Genomic DNA, 17,970 nt, shown 5'->3' on the forward strand with positions numbered 1-17,970 from the left:
CGGCGCAGCGCCGGGACCCCCAAAAATCCCACACGGGACCCCCAAAAATCCCACACGGGACCCCAAAAACCCCACCTGGGAACCCCAAAAATTCCACCGGGGAACCCAAAAATCTCACCCGGGAACCCAAAAATCTCACCCGGGAACCCAAAATCCCACATGGGACCCCCAAAAATCCCACACGGGACCCCAAAAATCCCACACGGGACCCCAAAAACCCCACCGGGGAACCCCAAAAAATCTCACCCGGGAACACAAAATCCCACACGGGACCCCCAAAAATCCCACATGGGACCCCAAAAATCCCACCTGGGAATCCCCAAAAATCCCACCCAGGACAACCCAAAATCTCACCGGGGAACCCAAAAATCCCACACGGGACCCCAAAAACCTCATCCAGGACCCCAAAAATCTCACCTGAGACCTTCCAAAAATCTAAACCAGAACCCTAAAAATCCCGCCCGGAACCCCTCAAAAATCCCAACTGGGACCCCCCAAAAATCCCACCCGGGACTCCCAAAAAACCTCACCCAGAACCCCAAAAATCCCACCCGGGAACCCAAAAACCTCTCTCGAGACCGCAAAAATCCCACCCGGGAACCCCCAGAAACCTCCCCCAGAACCCCAAAAATCTCATCCAGGACACCAAAAATCCTACCCAGGAACCCAAAACCCTCACCCGGGACCCCCTAAAAAACCCTATGCAGAACCCCCTAAAACCTCACCCAGGACCCCAAAAATCCTACCCAGGACACCAAAAACCTCACCTGGGACCCCAAAAATCCCACCCGGGAACCCCAAAAATCTCACCCAGGACCCCAAAAACCTCACCCGGGACCTCCTAAAAAATCCTACCCAGAACCCCCAAAAATCTTACCCAGGACCCCCAAAAATTCCACCCAGGAACCCCCAAAATCTCACCCAGAACCCCAAAATCCCACTCAGGACCCCAAGAATCCTACCTGGGAACTCCCAAAAATCTCACTCAGGACCCCCTAAAAATCCTACCCAGAACCCCCAAAAATCTTACCCAGGATCCCCAAAATTTTCACCCAGAATCCCCTAAAAATCCCACATGGGAACCCCCAAAAATCTCATCCAGGATCTCAAAAATCCCACTCCAGAACTCCCAAAAATCTCACTCAGGACCCCCTAAAAAGTCCTACCCAGAACCCCCAAAAATCTTGGGGGATTCTGGGTAGGATTGTGCAGGATCCCCAAAGTTTTCACCCAGAACCCCCTAAAAAATCCCACCCAGGAACCCCCACAAATCTCACACAGGACCGCTAAAAAATCCCACCCGGGAACCCCCAAGAACCTCACCTGGGACCTCAAAAATGCCAGCCGGGAACTCCCAAAAACCTCACCCAGGATCCCCAAAATTTTTACCCAAAACCCCCTAAAAATCCCACCCAGGAATCCCCAAAAATCTCACCCAGAACCCCTAAAAATTCCCACCTGGAAACCCTCAAAAATCCCACCCAGTACCCCCTAAAAATAATCCCACTCGGGAACCCCAAAATCCCATCTGGGACTCCCTAAAAATCCCACCCAGGATCTCAAAAATCTCATCCAGGAACTCCCAAAAATCTCACCCAGGATCCCCAAAAATCCCACCCACAACCCCCTAAAAAAACTACCCGGGAACTCCAAAACCCCATCTGGGAACCCCAAAAATCCCATCCTGGATCCCCTAAAAAATCCCACTTGGGAACCCCAAAACCCCATCCAGGACTCCCTAAAAAATCCCACCCGGGATCCCCAAACTGCTCCAACACCCCTCTCTGGGGCACTGGGACCCCCAAAGAGCCCCAAACACGAGGAGCACCAAAACCCCAAAAATCCCACCTGGGACCCCCAAGACTGCCCCAAAACATCTCCTGGGATCACCCCAAAACACCCACCCTGAAGCATTGGGACCCTCAAAAACCCATCTGGGGGTACTGGGGCCCCATGGACCACCACCCTGAGGGCACCAAGGGACCCCACAGATCCCCCACCACCCCCCTGGGGGCACCTCAAACACCCTTGAGGGGTACAGGGCACCCCAAGGACCCTCCAAACACCCCTTGGTACCCCCCTCAAACCCCTCCCGAGGGGTCACAGCACCAAAAATACCCTGGGGTGGGGCTGGGGACCCCCAAGGACCCCCTGGAAAAACCCAGGGGGGACAAATCCAAGCAGGCAGAACCACCCTGGCTCCTCTCCTTGTGCAAGGAAAAGGCAGAGCTGGGATAGAAAATGCTGCCGGATGGGGTCAGAGCTGAGGGGACCCCCAAAATCCCAGCCCAGCACCCCCAGGGCCAAGATTTGTTCCTAAATCCCACCCCAGGCTGGGCCACGCTGCCAAAGTCCGCGGGGATTGGCAAATAAACAGGGATAAATGATTAACTTAGGGCACAAGGTGACAGCCCTGGTGGCACCGCTGCTGTGACCCCTCCTGAGTGTCCCTGCTCCATCCTGGGATCCCCCAAAAATGAGGGGCAGGATGTGGCCACCAGCACCCCCCCAAAAATCCACCAGGGAGCAGCTGCCAGCAACGATTTTATTGGAAAGAACCAAAAAAACTGGTTAGAGGGAAGAGAAAAAGGAGGGGATTGCAACTTGGAAAAAAGCACCTAAAATAGGTGAAAACTCCAACCTTTCCCTGGGGTAACCACCTGAATCCACAAAGAATTCTCCTTGGAAAACCAGTGACTCCTCAAGGACGGGAGAACCGGCCAAACTGGAGCTTTGGTTTGTTTAACAGCAGCTTGGAAAAGCCCAGGAAAAAAAAAAAAAAAAACCAAAAAAAACCCCCAAACTTTAAACCTGCATGGAAATGCAAGAAACTGGAGGGGGAAAAAAACCCTGAAATTTTTCGATTTACATCCAGCACCTGCATAGGGAGGAGCTGTGGGAGCAGCAGCACTTTTGGGGCTCATTAACTCAACCCAATTTACTGGGAGGGCTGGAAAGCAGCAGGATATTCCTTTGGGGGTCATCCCTGTGGGGATAATTCCCAAAATAAAACCCCACAGCGCTGGGACGCTGCTGCAAACAAACAAAGAATAAATTAACACCAGAACGGGGAATTGAGGAAGATCGCCCTTGGCAGGGGGGGACAAACAGCAGCAGGAATTCCAGGTGCAATCCCATTTTTGCCGGTGCAATCCCGGATTTCCCGGTGCCAATCCCGGATTTCCCGGTGCCAATCCCAGGTTCCTGGGTCCTGGCAGGTTAAAGGAAGAAGAGCTGCTCGCAGAGGTGGGCGCTGGGCTCGTGGTGCAGGACCTGGCCCACCAGGAATGCCAACTTGTGGGCGTACTTGCAGGGGGCAGGGACACGCACGGTGCCCGGCCAGTTCCAGTAGAGGTGACACAGCTTGAAGGTCAACCTGGGGACAGGGAGGGAATTGGGATTTGGGATTCCTGGAATAGGGATGGAGGCAGGTCCAGATCCCTCCCAGAAACTGCTCTCAGCTATCCCAGAAATGGGATTTGGGATTTCCAGGAATGGGGATGGAGCCAGGTGCAGATCCCTCCTAGAACCTGCTCCCAGCTGTCCCTGTCCTTGGGAGAAATGGGATTTGGGATTCCTGGAAAAGGGGATGGAGCCAGATTCAGATCCCTTCCAGAACCTGCTCTCAGCTGTCCCAGAAATGGGATTTGGGATTCCTGGAAAAGGGGATGGAGCCAGGTGCAGATCCCTCCTAGAACCTGCTCCCAGCTGTCCCTGTCCTTGGGAGAAGTGGGATTTGGGATTCCTGGGAATGCAGATGGATCCAGGTGCAGATCCCTCCTGAAACAGGGAGAAATGGGATTTGGGGAAAAGGGGATGGAGCCAGATCCAGATCCCTCCTGGAACAGGGAGAAATGGGATTTGGGATTCAGGGAAAAGGGAATGGATTCAGGTGCAGATCCCTCCCAGAACCAGCTCCCAGCTGTCCCAGAAATGTGATTTGGGATTTCCAGGAAAGGAGATGGAGCCAGGTCCAGATCACTCCCAGAAACAGCTCCCAGCTGTCCCAGAAATGGGATTTGGGATTCCTGAGAATGAGGATGGATCCAGGCGCAGATCCCTCCTGGAGCAGGGAGAAATGGGATTTGGGATTTGGGGAAAAGGGGATGGAGCCAGATCCAGATCCTTCCTGGAGCAGGGAGAAATGGGATTTGGGATTTGGGGAAAAGGGGATGGAGCCAGATCCAGATCCCTCCTGGAGCAGGGAGAAATGGGATTCGGGTAAAAAAGGGGATGGATTCAGGTTCAGATCCCTCCCAGAACCAGCTCCCAGCTGTCCCAGAAATGGGATTTGGGATTTTCAGGAAAGGAAATGGATCCAGGTTCAGGTCCCTCCTAGAACCTGCTTCCAGCTGTCCCTGTCCTTGGGAGAAATGGGATTTGGGATTCCTGAGAATGCAGATGGATCCAGGTTCAGATCCCCCCTGAAACAGGGAGAAATGGGATTTGGGATTCCTGGAAAAGGGGATGGATCCAGGTTCAGATCCCTCCTGGAACCTGCTCCCACCTCTCCCTGTCCTTGGGATGGGGAGAAATGGGATTTGGAGGGTCTCTCCCATTCCCTCTGGAGTAATTTGGGACGCTGCAGGATCTCAGGAACTCCAGGACTCCTGCCCTTTTCCCTGGAAGATTTTGAGGGTCTTTCCCCTTCTCCAGGGAGGATTTTGGGGGACTGTGGGATACTGGGGGGCTCTGGAACTCCTGTATTTCCCCTGGATGATTTTAAAGGTCTCCCCCATTGCCCAGGGAGGATTCTGGGGGTCTCTCCCCCTCCCCAGAGAGGATTTTGGGGTGCTGCAGCATCTCAGGAACTCTGGGATTCCTGCATTTCCCCTGGATGATTTTAAGGGTCCCTCCCCTTCCCTCTGGAGGATTTTGGGCAGCTATGGAACTCCTGTCCTTTTCCCTGGAAGATTTTGAGGGTCTCTACCACTCTCTCTCGAGAATTTTGGGGTGCTGCAGGACCTCAGGAACTCTGGGACTGTTGCATTTCCCCTGGATGATTTTGAGGGTCCCTCCCCTTCCCTCTGCAATATTTTGGGGTGCTGCAGGATCTCAGGAACTCCTGCATTTCCCCTGGATGATTTTAAAGGTCTCCTCCACTCCCCAGGGAGGATTCTGGGGGTCTCCCCCACTCCCCAGAGAGGATTTTGGGGTGCTGCAGGATCTCAGGAACTCCAGGACTCCTCCATTTCCCCTGGATGATTTTGAGGGCCCCCCCTCTTCCCTCTGCAATATTTTGGGGTGCTGCAGGATCTCAGGAACTCTGGGATTTTTACATTTCCCCTGGATGATTTTCTGGGTTCCTCCCCTTCCCTCTGCAATATTTTGGGGTGCTGCAGGATCTCAGGAACTCTGGGATTTTTACATTTCCCGTGGATGATTTTCTGGGTTCCTCCCCTTCCCTCTGCAATATTTTGGGGTGCTGCAGGATCTCAGGAACCCCGTGACTCCTGCATTTCTCCTGGATGATTTAAGGGTCTCCCCCACTCCCCAGGCAGGATTTTGGGGTGCCAGGGCCCCCCTTACCTCTGGAGGTGCTCGGAGCTGAGGTTGGCCGTGTTCCACATGCAGATGTAGCGCGTGGGGACGCTGCAGCCCTGCCGGGAGTGATGGGCCAGCAGGAAGAAATCCTCCCTGCAAGGGCCAAACAAACCCCAAATCTCTTTTTGTTCCACCCCAAAATGAGGATTTTGGCACCTCAGGGTGCTCTGAAGCCCAGACTGAGCTGTTTTTACCACAAGGTTTTGAACCACAAGGGTTTATTTTTTGCACTCCACAGGGATTTTTTTGCACCCTGGATTGTTTTTGCCACCATTTTTTTCTTCCACTCTGGTTATTTTTTTAATGCGCCCTGGGGTGCAAAATAAAAATTTTAAACTATTTATAACCTTTTTTTTGTGCACTCAAGATGTTTTTATACCCCAGAGTGCTTCATTTTGTAAAAACAATAAATGCTAAAACACCTTCTGGTATTTTTCCAACCATTTTCTAGCAAACTGGGGGGGCTTTTACACACCATTTACACCTTGGGTTGGATTTTTTCCAGCACCTTGGGCTGGATTTTTTCCAACACCTTGGACTATTTTTACAATTTGTCACCCTAGGAATTTTTTTGCACCCTGGGCTATTTTTACAACCATTTTTTTTGCACCTTGGGGGTGCTTTTAAAGCCATTTTTTCACACCGAGGGTGGATTTTTTTCTACTCTGGGGCATTTTTTATCTCTGTTTTTCTTACACCCAGGTTAATTTTTTCCCCTGGGGGTGTTTTTTGCCCCTCCCCAGGGTGTTTTTTACCCCCAGCCCCAGCTGTGCCTCTCACCTGCCCAAGCTGGTGACACCATGGTCGATGACGGTGCCCAGGGGAGGGGACAAAAACTCCTCTCCTGTCAGGCAGTAGAAGTTTGTGCTCAGCTGTTTCTGCACCACCACGACCACAAGGCTGGGCTGGTAATTTTGGAAGGTGTGGAAGCTCTTCTGGAGCTGGGGCACCTCATACTTGAGCACAGTGTCCAGCTGGGGGTCAGACACCCCATCCCGGTACACCACGATCTTCATGGGCAGGGAATGGTTCAGCTGGGGGAAAAATGGGGAAAATCAGCTCATTTTTACCTCCCTGCCATGCACAGGATTAGCTGAGGGAGGTGGGGAAATATCCCCAGGTCAGGAGAAGTCTGAGTGTTGGGATGGAGCTGGGAATTGAATGAGTCCCCACAGAAATGCAGCTCGGGGTGGGTTTGGGGAGGGACGTGTTTGAATTAATCACAGAATTCCAGAATTATTTGGGTGGGAAGGAGCCTTAAAATCAGCTCATTCCACCCCCTGCCATGGGCTGGACACCTCCCAGTAACCCAGGGTGCTCCAGGCTGGCTTTGGACACTTCCAGGGATGGGGCAGCCACAGCTGTTCTGGGAATTCCATTGAGCCAGGAATTCCTTCCCCATCTCCCATCCCTCCTGCCCAGCACATTCCCAGTGTCCAGAGCTGTGCCTGCAGCACCCACAGAGAGACTGGGAAATAAAATCAAAGAATCCTGGAATGGTTTGGGCTGCAAGGGACCTTAAATCCCATCCAGTGCCACCTGTGCCATCCCAGGGAACCTCCCACCACCCCAGGGTGCTCCAAGGAGGCCTTGGGCACTTCCAGGGATCCAGGGGCAGCCACAGCTGCTCTGGGAATTCCATCCCAGCCAGGAATTCCCAATTCCCAATATCCCATCCATCCCTGCCCTCTGGAAGCCATTCCCTGTCCCTCCCTGTCCCTCCTGCCCAGCACATTCCCAGTGTCCAGAGCTGTGCCTGCAGCACCCACAGAGAGATGGGGAAATAAAATCAAAGAATCCTGGAGTGGTTTGGGCTGGAAGGGACCTTAAATCCCATCCCATCCCACTCCTGCCATGGCAGGGACACCTCCTACCACCCCAGGTTGCTCCAAGGAGGCCTTGGGCACTTCCACTGGGAATTCCATCCCAGCCAGGAACTCCTTCCCCATCTCCCACCCCTGCCCTCTGGCTGTGGGAAGTCATTCCCTGTCCCTCCAGGCCCTCCTGCCCAGCACATTCTCAGTGTCCAGAGCTGTTCCTGCAGCACCCACAGAAAAAATGGGGAAATAAAATCAAACAATCCTGGAGTGGTTTGGGCTGGAAGGGAGCTTAAAGCCCATCCAGTGCCACCTGTGCCATCCCAGGGAACCTCCCACCATCCCAAGTTGCTTGGACACTTGCAGGGATGAGGTTTCTCTGGGAAATGCCAAGAGCAGGGATTTTCCCTGGCCCTTGCCCTGTCCCAGGCTGCTTTTCTCACGCTGGGGACAAGGGACAGCCCCTGGAGCTGGAACGTGGCACTTCCCCCTGAGCACAGCCCCAGATAAGGATGAGCTGTCCCAGTTCACAGCCAGTCCAAAGGCTGCAGGGAGGTTTGCTCCCCTGCACGTCCCCAGACTGGAAGTTTTGAGGTTTTCCCTTGGTTTTGGGGGAATGTGGAGCCACAGGAGGGTGGGTTTGGGTGGCCTCACCTCATAGAAGCGTTTGAGGGCCTGGGAGAGGCAGAGCCGGAGGCTGTCGGCGATTTCCTGGTGGGGCATCTGGAAAACCACCCTGGAGTACCACTTGGTGAGGATGCTGGGGATGGATGGAAGGGGAGTGAGCAGCCTGGAGGAGCCCCCCCAGCAGCAGGCAAAGTCCACTGAGCTCTGAGCAACCCCAAACCAGCCCTGGCTCAGCATTCCCAGCCCAGCGCCGGGGCAGACCTGGCTGAGCACAGGGGTGAGGAACTGCTCTTGGGGAGAGCAGCACCCTCAGCCCCTTCCCAGCCAAGGAAAGGAGATTTGCGGGTGGCAAATCCCAAAATTGCCAGGGCAGGGCAGGAAAATCTCCCCCCTTTCTCAGGGAGCCACGTACTGGTTCATGCTGGCCACGAAGCCGATGACAGAGCGCATGCCGTGGCTCCTGCTGTGGTGGATGTCCATGCCCACCACCATCAGCTGCTTCTGGAGAGGGGAACAGAGATGGGATTTAGGGACAATGGCCATGGCCACCACCACCAGCTGCTTCTGGAGGGGGAAACAGAGACGGGATTTAGGGATAATGGCCATGGCCACCACCATCAGCTGCTTCTGGAGAGGGAACAGAGGTGGGATTTAGGGATAATGGCCATGGCCATGACCATCAGCTGCTTCTGGAGGGGGAAACAGAGATGGGATTTAGGGATAATGGCCATGGCCACAACTGTGAAATCCTTCTGGAAAGGCAGGTGGGATTTAGGGATAATGGCCATGGCCACCACCATCAGCTGCTTCTGGAGAGGGGAACAGAGGTGGGATTTAGGGACAATGGCCATGGCCACAACTGTGAAATCCTTCTGGATGGGGGAACAGAGGTGGGATTTAGGGATAACGGAGCAGGGAAAGGCAGGTGGGATTTAGGGATAACGGCCATGCCCACAACTGTGAACTGCTTCTGGAAAGGGGAAGAAGATGGGACTTAGGAATAACAGCCATGGCCACAACCATCAGCTCCTTCTGGAGAGCAGAAGAAGATGGGATTTAGGGATAATGGAGCAGGGAAAGGCAGGTGGGATTTAGGGATCATGTCCATGACCATCAGCTGCTTCTGGAAAGGAGATGATAGGTGGGATTTAGGGATAATGGCCATCAGGAAGAAGATGGGATTTAGGGATGATGGCCATGCCCATGACAATCAGCTGGTTCTGGAAAAGGGAACAGAGATGGGATTTAGGGATAATGGAGCAGGGAAAGGCAGGTGGGATTTAGGGATAATGGCCATGACCATCAGCTGCTTCTGGGTGGTTGTAAAGATGGGATTTAGGGATAACGGCCATCAGGAAAAAGATGGGATTTTGGGACAATGGCCATGGCCACGACCATCAGCTGCTTCTGGAGAGGGGAAGAAGATGGGATTTAGGGATAATGGCCATGCCCACAACTGTGAACTGCTTCTAGAGAGGGGAGGAGAGATGGGATTTAGGCAAAATGACCATGGCTATGACCATCAGCTGCTTCTGGAGGGGGGAACAGAGGTGGGATTTAGGGATAATGGAGCAGGGAAAGGCAGGTGGGATTTAGGGGCAATGTCCATGCCAACCAAAGGCAGCTGGGATTTAGGGATAATGGCCATGCCCACAACCCTCAGCTGCTTCTGGAAGTGGGAAAAACAGCCAGGTGGGATTTAGGGATAAATCAGGCACCTCCAAGCTTGGATCCCTCCAGCTCCAAGCAACTCATGAGCACCCAAGAGAAGCCAACCCCGATTCTCCAGCCAGTTCATCCAGCCCATGCCCACAATAATCCAACAACAATCCAAATAATCCAACTCCTCCACAACAATCCAACCCCTCCAGAGCTTCCAGGCTCATGCCAGGCCTCCTGCCAGGGTGTTCCTGCCTTACCAGTGGGATATCAACCCCCCAGAGCTGCCCGCCCAGCTTGCAGTTGATCTGCAGCAGAACTTTCTGCACCACGCTCCTGATCTTGCCAGGGTGGCCCATGAGGGACTGGGCATTGATGACCTGTGGAGAGGGAAAACTCAGGGAAGAGGGAGGCTGGAGAGAGCCAGGGATTGCCAGGGATGGGGGTGCCAGCCCACCTGGGAGGGCACAGGGCTCTGCACACAGCAAAGCTTCTTGATGGCCCCGTAGACGTCGTCCCTGCCACCAGGGATGATGCACAGGAGCAGCTGCACCTTGTCCTGAGGGGAATCGTGGAATTGTTCAGGTTGGAAAAGCTCTCCTGGAGCACTGAGCCAAACCCAAGGTCACCAACAACCCACGTCCCCAAGGGCCACATGCACAGCTCCAGGGATGGGGACTCCACTGCCTCCCTGGGTTAAATCCATTCCTGGATTTAATCCCTCTTTCCATGAAAGGAAATTGAACCACTTTTCCTGGATTTACCCCCCTTTCCATGAAAGGAAATTTAACCACTTTTCCTGGATTTACCCCCCTTTCCATGAAAGGAAATTTAACCACTTTTCCTATATTTAACCACCCCTTCCATGAAAAAATTCCCCCCGGTGTCCAACCTGAGCCTCCCCTGGCACAGCTTGGGGCTGTTCCCTCTCGTCCTGTCCTTTGTTCCCAACCCCACCTGACTTCACACTCCTGTCATTGGTTTTTAGGGAAAATAAGTTCCCCTTGAGCCTCTTCTGCAGGCTGAGCTCCTCCAGTGCTTCCCAAAGATCCCCCAGGGATGTCCCTGCTCCTCACCTGGCTTCTGAAGGACCTCTGGATGGCCCTGACATGGGCTCCCATGCCACCTTCTCAATGATCTCCACTCCTCACCTGGCTTCCCAAGGAGCTCTGGATGCTCTAGGCTCCCATCCCACCTTCCCAAAGATCCCCAGGGATGTTCCTGGTCCTTGTGGCTTCCCAAAGAGCTCTGGATTGCCCTGATGTGGGCTCCCATCCCATCCTCCCAAAGATCTCCCTGCTCCTTGTGGCTTCCCAAGGACCTCTGGATGCTCTAGGCTCCCATCCCACCCTCCCAAAGATCTCCAGGGATGTCCCTGCTCCTCACCTGGCTCCCCAGGGAGCTCTGGATTCTCTAGGCTCTCATCCCACCTTCCCAAAAATCTCCTTTCTCCTCATCTGGCCTCCCAAAGAGCTCTGAATGGTCTGGGCTCCCATCCCACCCTCCCAAAGATGTCCCTGCTGCTCACCTGGCTTCCCAAGAACCTCTGGATGGTCTGGGATCCCATCCCACCTTCCCAAAAATCCCCCAGGGGATCCTGTGGCTGCTCCTTGTGGCTTCCCAAGGAGCTCTGGATGGTCTGGGCTCCCATCCCACCCTCTCAGTGATCTCCAGGGCTGTCCTTGCTCTTCACTTGGCTTCCCAAGGAGTTCTGGATGCTCTAGGCTCCCATGCCACCTTCCCAAAGATCTCCCTGCTCCTCACCTGGCTTCCCAAGGAGCTCTGGATGGTCTGGGATCCCATCCCACCTTCCCAAAAATCCCCCAGGGGATCCTGTGGCTGCTCCTTGTGGCTTTCCAAGGAGCTCTGGATGGTCTGGGATCCCATCCCACCTTCCCAGTGATCCCCCAGGGCTGTCCCTGCTCTTCACCTGGTTCCCCAAGGACCTCTGGATGGCCCTGACATGGGCTCCCATGCCACCTTCTCAATGATCTCTACTTCTCACCTGGCTTTCCAAGGAGTTCTGGATGCTCTAGGCTCCCATCCCACTTCCTCAAAGATCCTCAGGGATGTCCCTGCTCCTTGTAGCTTCCCAAGGAACCAACTCTGGATGGTGTTGACATGAGCTCCCATCCCACCCTCCCAAACATCTCCCTGCTCCTCACCTGGCTTCCCAAAGAGCTCTGGATGGTCTGGGCTCCCATCCCACGTTCCCAAAGATCTCCTTGCTCCTCACCTGGCTTCCCAAAGAGCCCTGGATGGTGTTGACATGGGCTCCCATGCCACCTTCCCAAAGATCTCCCTGCTGCTCATCTGGCTCCCCAAAGAGCTCTGGATAGTCTGGGCTCCCATCCCACCCTCCCAAAGATCTCCTGCTCCTCACCTGTCTCCCCAAGGAGCTCTGAATGGTCTAAGCTCCCACCCCACCCTCCCAAAGATCTCCTGCTCCTCACCTGGCTGCCCAGGGAGCTCTGGATGGCCCTCACGTAGGTCTCGATGCGATCATCGCGCAGCTCCTGCACCAAGGGCTGCCCCACCTGCATCCCCATGGCCCCACAGCTGCTCCTCATGGATGCCAGCAGGTCCTTGGCCAGGTGCTGCAGCCTCTTGGGATAGATCAGGAGCCAGGAATTGATGGAGATCTGGGAGAAAAGGCAGCACAGGCCGTGGTTTGGGGGTGTTTCTGCAATGCAATCCGTGCAGCACGTTCCTGTTTGGGAGAGGAGGAACCCACCAAGCACAGAGGGGAATTTGGGAGAGGAAAAGTGGGCCCAGAGGAACCTGGAGCACAGCAGGGAGTTTGGGAGAGGGAAATTTGGGAGAGGGAATTTGGGCCAAAAGGAACCTGCAGCACAGAGGGGAATTTGGGAGAGGAAAAGTGGGCTTAGAAGAACCTGGAACACAGCAGGGAGTTTGGGAGAGGGAAATTTGGGAGGGGGAATTCTGGCCAAGAGAAACTTGCAGCACAGAGGGGAATTTGGCCCAAGAGAAATCTGAGTACAGAGGGGAATCTGGAAAAGGGAAAGTGGCCCAAGAGAAATCTGGAGGACAAAGGGGAATTTGGGAGAGGAAAAGTGACCCAAGAGGAACCTGCAGCACAGAGGGGAATCTGGAAAAGGGAATTTGGTTCAAGAGCAATCTGCAGCACAGAGGGGAATTTGGGAGAGGGAAATTTGGGAGAGGGAATTTGGGCCAAAAGGAACCTGCAGCACAGAGGGGAATTTGGGAGAGGGAAAGTGGGCCCAGAGGAACCTGGAACACAACAGGGAGTTTGGGAGAGGGAAATTTGGGAGGGGGAATTCTGGCCAAGAGGAGCCTGCAGCACAGAGGGGAATTTGGGAAAGTGGGACAAGAGAAATCTGCAGCACAAAGGGGAATTTGGGAGAGGGAATTTGGCCCAAGAGAAAACTGCAGCACAGAGGGGAGTTTGGGAGAGGGAATTTGGGAGAGGGAATTTGGGCCAAGAGGAACCTGAAGCACAGAGGGGAATGTGGAAAAGGGAAAGTGGCCCAAGAGAAATCTGCAGAACAGAGGGGAATCTGGGAGAGGGAATTTGGCCTAAGAAAAATCTGGAGCACAGAGGGGAATTTAGAAAAGGGAAAGTGACCCAAGAGAAATTTGCAGCACAGAGGGGAATTTGGGCCAAGAGGAACCTAGAGCACAAAGGGGAATTTGGGAGAGGGAATTTGGTGCAAGAGAAATCTGCAGCATAGAGGGGAATTTGGGAGAGGGAATTTTGGCCTAGAGGAACCTGCAGCACAGAGGGGAATCTGGAAAAGGGAATTTGGTTCAAGAGAAATCTGCAGCACAAAGGGGAATTTGGGATAGGGAAAGTAGCTTAAGAGAAATCTGGAACACAGAGGGGAATTTGGGAAAGGGAAAGTGGCCCAAGAGAAATTTGGACTGAACTGCAGCCAATTCCTGCATGTGAAAAGCTCCCTCCACCCTGGGACGAGGTGGGAAAGCAGACACCACAGCCACATACCTCCACCTCCTTGGGAAAAACAGGCTGGAGCGCAAATCCAACACAAACAAGGGAAGGGCTCGTGCTGGAAGGGGTTCAGCACTCGGGAAAACCCAGCCCAGCTGCGCCCAGCAGGGCAGGCTCTGCTCACCACGGCGATGGGCACCTCCTTCGTCACCTCGCGGTGCCAGCCCAGCTCCTCGGCGGGAAGGAAGGAGCGGTGCCGGAGGTTGACGCGCTCCGCGGGCAGGACGTGACCCTGGGTCTGGGCAGAGCGGGAATCTGCGGAGCTGCCTCCTCTGCCTGGGGGCCAGGGGAAGGCCAGGAGCCCCGGAGCCCTTACCCTGTAGATGTCGGTGTCCAGCACCAGCCCCCAGCGCTGCAGCTCCTGGAAAGCGTCCGGCGTGTCGCGGATGCGGCGCAGGAGGCCGGTGAGGCGCTGGTAGTGCTGCTGGGGACTCTGCACCATCTCCCACATCACCTCCTGCACCAGCAACACCCACGGGTCAGGGAGGGCTCCCCACACACCCTGGGAAACCCCGGGCAAAGCTGGGAGCACAGCATGAGACAGGATCTGACCTTCAGCATGCGACTGTTCTTGCGCAGGTCGGAGAGGCCGGTGAGGAAGGTGAGCTCTGGCACGAGCAGCACCATCTTCAGCTGGCACTGCAGGGAGGGACAGGCACTGTCAGCGTTCCAGGGGCGGAACTCCTGCTCTACCCCGGGGCTGGAAAAGCTCAGAGCAGCCCGTGGATCTCTCTGGGCTGGAGGAGCCCATGGATCGCTGTGGGCTGGAGGAGCTCAGAGCAGCCCATGGAGTTCTCTGGGCTGGAGGAGCCCATGGATCGCTGTGGGCTGGAGGAGCCTGTGGATCTCTCTGGGCTGAAGGAGCCCAGAGCAGCCCATGGAGGAGCCCAGAGCAGCCCGTGGATCTCTCTGGGCTGGAGAATCCCAGAGCAGCCCATGGATCTCTCTGGGCTGGGAGAGCTCAGAGCAGCCCATGGGTCTCTCTGGGCCGGAGGAGCCCATGGATCTCTCTGGGCTGGAGAATCCCAGAGTAGCCCATGGATCTCTCTGGGCCGGAGAAGCTCAGAGGAGTCCGTGAATCTCTCTGGGCTGGGAGAGCTCAGAGCAGCCCATGGATCTCTCTGGGCTGGAGAATCCCAGAGCAGCCCATGGATCTCTCTGGGCTGGGAGAGCTCAGAGCAGCCCATGGGTCTCTCTGGGCTGGAGAATCCCAGAGCAGCCCATGGATCTCTCTGGGCTGGAGAATCCCAGAGCAGCCTGTAGATCTCTGTGCCTGGCTCACCCTCCCCTCTGGTGTCTGCTTCTCCTTGGGCTTGTGGACGAGCAGGGGCTGGTCCAGTTCCCTGATGGTGATCCCATGGGTCTTGCTGGAAAAACAGCATGGTCACACAAGCCTGGAATTTCACTTTGCAATGGAAACCCAAACCCCCACCGTGGGCAGCAAAACCTCCCTGCTGCCACTGCCCCACCTCAGACCAGCCCTGCCCGTTCCCAGGGGATGATCCAGCAGCTCTCTCACCTGTAGTACTCCACAAAGGTGATCTCCTGCCCGCTGGCCAGGGTGAAGGTGTCCTTGGGGGTCTTGTCCCAGTCGATGTCGTCCACGCGGTAGGTGCGGTTGTTGTAGCGCGTCATGACCACGCTCCCCACCAGCTGCTTGGTGCACTCGTCCTGGAACGTCCTCTGGCTCTGCGAGTGGATGGTTTGCCTGGGAAAACAGGAGAGGCACGGAATGCTCCCCCCCTGTGCTATCCCAAAATTCGAACAGCAGCTCTGTGCCCAGAGCCTGGGGGGTTTTGTTGCTCTCTCACATCACGCTCAGCACGGACTCGCTGCGGATGATCTTGTGGATGGCGTCCACCATGAGGAAGAGCCCCCCGTCCTTCCTCCGGATGCTGACGGCGTATCCCGGCCAGATGTGGAGGCTGTGCCCACAGGGAAAGAGGCCTGGCTTAGCCCAGAGCAGCCAAGGAACCCCCAAACTCAGGGATTCATTTCCCAGCTCCCAACTTGTCAGAACAGCCAAAGTCAGGCTGACCTGGGAACACGTCCCAGTTTCCAGGGAAACAGGGATGACTCTGTGCCAGCACCCACCTGTATTTCTGAAGGGTGGTGGCCTGGGCAGGCTCAAAGAAATGTCTCCCAACCAAGCTCATGTTTAGGATTTTCATCACCCTAAGGAAGGAAAAGCAGGAAAAGCAGGGTTGGATGAGGACTGAGAGGGAGGAGGAGGAAGGGGCTCTCCTCCCTGAGCTCTCTCTGGTCTCCCACCTGCGGAACACCACGTTGTAAAAGGGGGTGCAGAGATCCGAGCTGGGCTCCAGGATTTTGGTCATCTGGATGTTGATGAAGATCTCCTCCCCGTCGCTGCTCTTCCGAGCCTTCAGGCTGACCTTTGGCACGGCCAGAGGGGGTTCTCCCACCCAAAACAGGGGCACCCCCGTACCCCCAAACCGGGGGAGACCCCCTTACCCCTTACCTTGGGGATCTGGATGGGCAGGAAGAGGATGGAGCCATCGAAGGCCATCACGTCACCGGTTACAGCGTGCTGCTCCTTCAGTATGGCAAAGCGGGCAGCCTTGCACTCCACCTCGGGGCTGGGGGCACACAGGGCCTTTTCTCCCTCCTCTGATCCCCCAGACCTCGCTCAGCCCCCCAAAAATCCCCCCTGAAGATGAGAACCCAGAGCTCTTCATTGTGCCGGGGCCGCTCCACCTCACGACAGCGTGGACAGTGTGAGGGACACAGAGGGCTCTGCATGGGGACACCCCAGCCTCGAGGGGCTGTGGGGGACCCTCGAGGGGGTCTGGGGGACCCCAGCCCCCCATTATCACCTGAAGGTCACGTGGTACTGGTAGACAGCTTCGTTCTGGCAGTGGATCTTCACAAAGTTCAGCCCCACGGGGATGGTGGCTCCCTTGGCCACCGCCTTGGTCCCCTGGGCCCTGCGAGGGACAGGGGCTCAGCGGCGACCCAGCAGCACCCGCACCCCAAAACGCGGGGCTGGGGACGCCACTCACGGCCTGGCAGCAGCTGGGGGGGTCTCCGGGGTGGGCACGGTCGTCGGGCAGGGCTGGGGGCTGGGCGGGCACGGGGCGGGCACGGCGGGCAAGGCTCGTCCAGGCGGGGTGGGCAGCGCGTCCCCTCTGCCTTTCCACAGGATCCTGCGTCCCCAGGGGGGGCTGCGGTGAGCCCTGGCACACGCTGGGGACACACTGGGGGTGGCCTGGCTGCAAACCCCCAGCGACGACCGAGACCCCCCGAAATGCCCCCATTCCTCCTGCCCCACAGCAGCCTGGGGGCTCAAACTGCCGAGTTCGGGGATAAAGGGATGGCAGGGACAGGGGCGATGGGGAAAACAGAGGGAACAAGGGAATAAGGCGGAGTTATGGGGCAGGGGGAGACAGAGGGGATGGAGGGGGTGAAGGAATGAGGGCAGGAAGGAGAGAAAAGATACGGGGGGACAGAAAAGATGGAGAGGGACAGAACGGCCCAGAGGAGGGTGGGCACTGAGGGTTTGGGGGTTCAGGGCTGTGGCGGACTCACTGCCCACGCGTGGGGAGCGCCGCCAGCGCTGCCCCCTTGTCCTTCTCCTCCTCCTTCTGCCGCTGCACCGGGCCGGGCGGAGCCGCTGCCTTCGCATCGCCAGCGCCGCCCCGGCCTGCGGGAGCAGGGCCACCGTGAGCGGCACAGCGGGGCCCACCGGGTCCCCCGCACCACCGGCACCTACCGAGGGGCCGCTCCAGAGGCCGGTCCTCCAGGCCCAGCCCGCGGAACAGCGCGGGGAACGGCGAGGCCGCGGCTCGGGGCTGGGCGGGACCGGGCGAGTGCAGGCGAGGGGAGAAGGCGGAGAGGCCGCGGAGCCCCCTGGCCATGGGCACGGCGGGCCCGGGCCCGGGCCGGGGCGGGCGGAAGGGCCGCGGCGAGTCCATGGCCGCCCCGTCGAGGCGCGCCCGGAGCCGCGGCCACGCCGCCGCCGCCGCCCCGAGCGCACGCGCGGCCCCGCCCACAAGCGGACGCGGCGCTGATTGGGCGGCGCCGAGGACACGCCCACAACGCCGCGCGCCCGGGCGGAGGGAAGCGCGCGAGGAAAGGGCGGGAGAGGGAAAGGGGGCGTGGTCACACAGAGAGTGGGCGGGGTTATGCAAAATAGGGCGCGGGCATGACGGGAGGAAAGTGCGATGGGGATAATATGGAATTGGGGAGTAAAATGGGACGGGCAGGAGAGGGTTAAGGTGGAATTGGGGGGATAGAATGGGACAGGCAGGAAAGGGGTAAGGTGGAATCGGGGGGGTAAAATAGCATGGGATGGGCAGGAGAGAGTTAAGATGG

At 56.6% G+C, this 17,970-nt stretch overlaps 1 protein-coding gene across 1 annotated transcript; it reads right to left on the reverse strand.

Annotated features, from left to right (window-relative positions):
- Nucleotides 1-2,869: 2,869 nt before the first annotated feature.
- PIWIL2 (piwi like RNA-mediated gene silencing 2) lies at nt 2,870-17,570 on the reverse strand. Its single transcript, XM_058820269.1, has 21 exons — nt 17,369-17,570; nt 17,185-17,299; nt 16,659-16,802; nt 16,473-16,583; nt 16,118-16,235; nt 15,910-16,031; nt 15,733-15,813; nt 15,450-15,563; nt 15,158-15,346; nt 14,921-15,005; nt 14,191-14,277; nt 13,955-14,095; nt 13,763-13,876; nt 12,101-12,289; nt 10,105-10,206; nt 9,908-10,027; nt 8,401-8,489; nt 8,016-8,121; nt 6,325-6,578; nt 5,530-5,637; nt 2,870-3,376 (listed from the first exon to the last, which is right to left on the reverse strand). The coding sequence occupies exons 1-21, from the start codon at nt 17,568-17,570 to the stop codon at nt 3,220-3,222; spliced, it is 2,748 nt and encodes a 915-aa protein (XP_058676252.1). The 3' UTR covers nt 2,870-3,219.
- Nucleotides 17,571-17,970: the final 400 nt, after the last annotated feature.

The sequence above is a fragment of the Ammospiza caudacuta genome, chromosome 26, assembly GCF_027887145.1.
Source record: "Ammospiza caudacuta isolate bAmmCau1 chromosome 26, bAmmCau1.pri, whole genome shotgun sequence".
In the NCBI taxonomy this organism is placed as follows: Eukaryota; Metazoa; Chordata; class Aves; order Passeriformes; family Passerellidae; genus Ammospiza; species Ammospiza caudacuta.

Excerpts from the sequence above, each read along its gene's own strand:
- PIWIL2 (XM_058820269.1), bottom strand. The coding sequence starts at position 17,570 with ATGGACTCGCCGCGGCCCTTCCGCCCGCCCCGGCCCGGGCCCGGGCCC. Across the intron at positions 16,032-16,117 it reads TGCCCATCCAGATCCCCAAG|GTCAGCCTGAAGGCTCGGAA; the intron begins GTAAGGGGTAAG and ends GCCGTGCCAAAG. Across the intron at positions 14,096-14,190 it reads AGAACAGTCGCATGCTGAAG|GAGGTGATGTGGGAGATGGT; the intron begins GTCAGATCCTGT and ends TTGCTGGTGCAG.